At 39.4% G+C, this 6,318-nt stretch overlaps 1 protein-coding gene across 3 annotated transcripts in view; it reads right to left on the reverse strand.

The window, feature by feature from the left end:
• rngtt (RNA guanylyltransferase and 5'-phosphatase) overlaps positions 1-6,318 on the reverse strand; it is a 77,884-nt gene that overhangs the window by 61,883 nt on the left and 9,683 nt on the right. For all 3 annotated transcript variants that reach the window (XM_035678576.1, XM_035678577.1, XM_035678578.1), the window contains exons 7-8: positions 5,977-6,086; positions 5,112-5,213 (exon numbers count right to left, since the gene is read on the reverse strand). In XM_035678576.1, the coding sequence (XP_035534469.1) occupies positions 5,112-5,213; positions 5,977-6,086 (212 nt within the window). The remainder of the gene's footprint in view (positions 1-5,111; positions 5,214-5,976; positions 6,087-6,318) is intronic.

Here is a 6,318-nt window from a genome sequence, read left to right on the forward strand (position 1 = left end):
TCTCTCTCTCTCTCTCTCTGAAGTTATGGTAACAGCCGCAACTGTATTCTCTTTTTCTGTCCAGTCGGAAAACATTAAATCTAATGTGCTCCCTTGTTCACAAGAGTGTGTGTCATATCCCCGCCTGTTCTCTCCTTTCCGCTCCTGTCCTCTGATGGGTGCTGTGAGTCTCAGATTTTAGCCTTATCCCTGAGCTCCGGTCCTCCGAGCACTTTAGCCCTAATGAGGCACAGACGGCCATTGTGTGGGCTTTGCCAGTCTAGTCCCCGCGGCATGAGTGAGAGCAGCTGAGCTCCAGGGGAGGTCTTAGATCAGATCCAGCAGCTTTGCACATCATTAGTGGTGCGTCAACAGACAGGACTTCTACCCAGAAAAACCATGTTGGGTTCTCATTTTCAGAGTTAAGAGTAAAAGATACATGTTCCATATGGCACACACTATATTCCTCTGTTTGATGTGGTGCTGTTCTGACATTTCCTCTAGAAAAGCTAGTGCACTTCAGAGCAAAGAGGGTTAACCAGGTGAGCATCTGCCAAACCAACCAGTTAGTCAATGTTGAAATCTTCTCTCATAGAAAAAACAAAGCATACAGTTTCGATGAAAAACAAACATACAAATCTCACATTTGTAACGTTGCTTTGGTATATGCACTTGTGGTTAACTTGTGGTTAATGGAAAGCATCCCATACCGGGCAACTCAGTGTCAACCGAGATTACTTCACGCTGGAACAAATTACATTCATTCTAATGAGTAATCACAAAGTAAGACAAAACAAACTACAAATAAGCAGGATAATAACCAAACAATAACAACATCTTTTGGTGAAATCTGGTGTACAAGCCCTCTACTAAGCAAGGTCGTAGACATAAATGAATGTAAGAACCAACAGAGATCGTAAAACCGAAGTAATAGTGCTCTGAAAATAACGAGCCAACAAACTGAAAAAAGCTATGTTAAACTCAGACATTGGATTATTGATGCCTCATTCTAAATGATTGACTGAGGTTGTAGTTGTGGATGGAAGACTTGGAGTGGAAAATTAAGAAAGCCAAAGTCTTTCTCAAGTCCAATTTCTCTAATAAAGTCCAAGTTGAGCAGCATTGTTTGTTTAAAGTCCCAAGGACATAATTGGGCCCTCTCCCTCCTCCTCTTCCTCTCAGGGGCACAAACCAATCTAGCCCTGACAGAAGGCTCTACAAGAAGATGATTAAAAACCAAACTCGGCCTATGTTTCCCCTCTTGGCAAATCCACTGATTCTGCTGTCCTTTCCAAAGCCCATTAGAAGCCACCTCCTTGGCAGATAGCAGGCAGTGAGTTTTTTTCACTGTATGACTGGTATGTGCGTCAGGGAGGGCTGCATAATATTTTTAGTCAAGCGGGGTTGGGTGAGTACTTTGTCACCATATTGTCTGTTATTGTGCTACTGAGCAAGGCAGTTTAACTGTCAGAAATGTTGATGCACTGCCCGGTGGCCACAGAAAGAGGCTGCAGTAATGCGGGGGAACCATTCATTTGGGACTAAGAGGAAGTCTGTCAGAGCATTAGGTGTTAAAATTGAACAAAAACTATGCTTTTGTGCTAAATAAAAAAAGGAAATTACTCACTTTAAAAGTAAAAATTACTTGCATTAGAATGGGAAACTTTCTTATCGTCACCCGTGTAACAAACGAAAGCTGGAGGGATTTAGAATATAAAATACTTAAATGAGAACCTCTGGCAATGCGCAGGGAGAAAAAAATCTTTCCGGACCACCTTGAAGAGACAGATTTGCTATTAAAAATCCATTTCAGGTCTTAAAAGTGCCAGTGGCTAGAAAATAGGACATTTAATAAGAAATTCTCTGCACACTCTATGCAACGCATGGCAAGAATGACAAATTAAGATCACACTGCACCACTGAAAACAGTAAATCTCACTGGAAATGTACACAACCTCAAAGCTCATTTATCTTTGCAAGTCCTCGACATGTTACGGCTAATTTTTTCAGATTTCATACTTCATACCATCATCAGAGAGATTTTAGGATCAACAGAGACTGAAGAAATGGCGCTTAAAGGTGGAATTTATCTACTCTTATATAGTGTTTGCTTATATCCACGGACCCTCGAGGAATGCTGTCCATCAATATGAGATATTGTTCAGATTTAATCAAGACCCACAGCTGATGAATTCTAATCATAAAAAGAATCTGACTGATTTCTTTTACTTTATTTCTTACCAAGCCATCTCTCATTATCACTTCTTTTGTGGGAATTCAATATCACACAAAAGCCAAAACTTGAACGAAAGATGTGGCTATTTTGATGGATAAATTAAACATCAGTGGTTCAGGTGAGGCGCTCTTTAAAAAAAAAAAAGAAAAAAAGCTGGCATCTGTTTTTCAGTCTGGTGGAATAAAGTAATATCAGACCAACAGCAGGCGAGAACAAGCTGTCCCTCAGAGACACAATGAAGACTACTTTCGCTTTCAACATGTGCCTATGAGTGCAAGCTTTCCCCGAATAGGAGCTCAACCTTATTACCTGCATGCAGACCACAGCAGGGCTACAATTGTGTGACTATCCACCAAACACTGCATCCCTCCTTTTTGCACATTCCTATAACTTGTGTCAGACACACTGTATAGCCTGTGTGTCAATTTCAAAAAAACACTGATAAAAAAAAACAATACTGCTGTCGGCCTAAAGCAGAAAGAAGCCAGACAGAGACACCAACGGGAGACTGGCGCCACACTGACAAAGCACAAAGAGAATCATCAAAGCTTATCCTCTGCCAAATAAAATTTTGCCATGTAAATACGCTGAAATTGAGATTCTGAGGCACATGGTAGGAAAACTCCTTTCTGTGTTCCAGTTTCTGGAGTGTCAACAAACTTTAAGAACTTCCAGACCTTCAATGAAGGAGTTAGGAGACTTATATTTTTACTGATAAGATAGGACGCTGTGTTATTTCACAGCTCCAGGAAAATAGATTAATGCATATGTTTTGAGAGTCCAAACATTACGCCAACACTTTCCATGCTGTTATACATCACTGTAGTTTATATGAAGAAGTTTTACGGCACAGCTTATCTACAAGTTTCCCCTTTTATATGGTTTGAGTTGTAAAAAAGAAAAAAAGAAAAAAGAAAACTGACTATCAGGAAGGGTTATATGTATTAGGAAAGCACTGAAATTATGAATGTTAATGTATAATTAAATACAGTGATGTTTCATTAAAACTGTCTGCACCTGTAGAGCTTTAAGTTCTCAAGAAAGAGTGGGTCGAAGAGGGAGAAGGTATGAATTCACTGAACGTATCAAGATCTCTAATGTAAGACACACACACACACACAGATTGAATTACACTTAGGATAAATAAATTAGTCTCTCTCAATTAGACTCAAGCACAATATGTTCTGGTGAGACTAAACTCTAAATTATTCTGGTGGGTGGGCCTGGTTGAGCTCATATGAGACAACAAGCCAACTTCAAAACGCTGTTGTACAACCAGAAGCTTAGATTATTTTATCTTAGAAAAACTATTCAGGACTTCTCAGCAAAAGTTTCTCAAACGGGAGTAAATACTGCAATTTGGAGACTATTTTCTTGGTGGTTGGACACATTGATTAATTGTTGCAACCTGACCAGATGGTTTATGTTGTCAGTCTGTGTATCAACAGATTATCCACATAGAAATAATCTGCATAAAAACTAATTATTATCAAATTAATAAAGATAATTACTTAGATAATTATTATTTGAATGTATTTCTTGTTTTGAAATTGGTAGCTTTGTTCATTTGTGGAACTTAAGTATTTGTTAATGCCTTTATGATTAATAGAGTGAGCAGAGGTTTCTTTACCACACACACACACACTTTCCTGGATCTTGTTTTTTTAATCATTAGAAATAAGATTTCATGTAGAAAAGGAATGTCTCTTGTTTTAATAAGAACTTTGTATTTTAGTGCTTTAATGTTCAAATTTGAAGAGAAAGTAGTACATCATATTCTCAACATCGTACCTATCCTGCAGTTGAATGATGACTCATACCTAGCATATTGTGTGTGTGTGTCTCTCTCTGTTGCTTTTCAAGTAGCTGAGGGGAAAATGGGGTGAAGGACAAGCGCTTGAGGCAGGAGAGGAAGAGATCAGTATTACTTTCCACAGACATTGAAGAGCGAAACTTTTAAACAACACTTGCAAGCACTTCCAGATGATGATGGCAGTCGATTACACAAATCTGCAGCATTTTTGGTCAGTAGCCAAATCGGTACTCTGTGCTCTTCTCATTCTTACAGGAAATTAAAGCACCGATATGTAAAATTCTGAAATTGACTGCAGTCATTAAATATTCACCAGCACATTTGCACCAGCGAGACATAGTGCTTCACAGCAGACTACTGGAATACTAAAATCCGGTTCAATCTGTGGCTCTATAACTAAAAAACACTCCACATCTCCACTGCTATACAATGACCACTCAGGTTGATTAACTACATGAAAGTTCTGTAATTAAATCCTAATGAGAAAAAGAAGTCATGTCAGTATTAGTGATGGACCGAACAGATTAATTGGGACGATTATTCGGCATTTTGAGGTGATCGGCAGTGGCTGATGTTTGTGCTCACGAGGTCGATAAACAAAAAATGTCTTCAGAAACATCTTTAGGCAGCCTTGTCAATGTGACGGCTGAGGAACGGTGGTCTTTTCCTTTTTGGGAAGGTGGTGAAAAAGTTGGTTTTGAGCCCTGTACTATAACTCTCCTGAGGTAAACATATGCCTGAATTTCCTATAGAATAGAAGAGAACTATACATGACTTTTCTTTGTTTTGATATTGGCATTATAGGTCGGCCATCAGCAGCCTGCTCTCTAAATATCAGCACTGGCCATTAAAAACCCTTATCAGTCACCCACTAGTCAGTATTCCTCTACTCTTCACTAACAATCCAAAGAGGTAAATGAACACCTCCAGTACACAGAACCCTGACGGACCTATTGACTCTCAAAAGGGGCCTAATGAATAGGAAGAGAAGCCTAACGGTCCACTCAGAGACACAGAGAGCATTGCCTGTATTGACTTGAGTGGACAGGGAGCAATTTATTGTAAAGAAAACAATAGACCTACCGTGTGCCATCAGCTTTCCAGCTGACTTTGTATGGATTCTGCTCCAGGAAACGAAGGTTTTGCCTGTCCATGGACACAGGCTGAGCACCAGGAAAACCAGACCTGCAACAACAATGAACACACACATCGTGTCATGTAAGAAACTTACAAGATACCTGCTGATTTTCATTCATTTAATCACCCAACTCTAACCACTCTTTAGTATTCATCCATTTCATGTTTAACCCTCACCACTACATGTACTTCAGCTAAAGTATAAAGCTAAAATATAACCTTAAATCAATGACCAGTAAGTCATAACTATAAATAAGAGTTTTACATAATGTTAAGACTCTTCTATTGGCAGATATAATATTCATGTTTTCATTTGTGTATAATCACCTGAAAATAGGAATCATTGTTTTTGTTAGCTCAGAATGAGTCTTTTTCGCACGTTTCGCTGCCATACTTGGAAGCCGAAGGTGAAACGAGGGGGTTGCTATCTTCAACTACATCACTAGATGCCACGTTCTAGTCACTGGTTCTTTAATTTAATATTGTCAACATAACTGTACAAGCACAAGTTATAGTGTATATGTAAGCGCTGTACAAGCACTTACATATACAGTATAACAACAAAATAACAGCAGGTAGTGGAAATAGCAGCGGGGACTGTAACTAGACCCAGCCGTAGAGCTGGAGCGGCATATCTCTCCAGAAAAATCTATTCCTGACTCTGCCGCCTGTCTGAGCGTGTCAAGATTTTTAAAGGAAAGGTGATTTACGACAAATGAGTCACTACCAACACAGTACAGTACACCCACATATGTGTACATACACACAGAGTTTCCCCAGAGGTATGGGGGAGGTTAAGGGAGGTTCTTACTTGTCCCACTCGGCCATCTCCTGACACTTTCTTTGGATATCTCCTAGTTTGGGTTGTGTGGTGACCTGTGTGACGCCTTTCACTGTGATGCCTTCAAGGAATACTGCACCCTGGGAGGAAGAAAACAAAGGAAAACAGAAGGTTGAACACTCCCACACATAAAAGAAACACATTTTAAATATGGTTGATACTTTCCAAACAGCTGCTTCTTCGGTTTATGAATCACTGTGTGCCAAGACAACAGGTAGAAATATTATAAATTCAGCTTTCCTCTTGACCTCTCCACTTTTAAAACCATTCGCACTTTAATTATTTTATAAATCTACCACATTAACCCCGTTT

Source organism: Morone saxatilis, unplaced genomic scaffold, assembly GCF_004916995.1.
Source record: "Morone saxatilis isolate NCDOM2014 unplaced genomic scaffold, NCSU_SB_2.0 Contig7, whole genome shotgun sequence".
In the NCBI taxonomy this organism is placed as follows: domain Eukaryota; kingdom Metazoa; phylum Chordata; class Actinopteri; family Moronidae; genus Morone; species Morone saxatilis.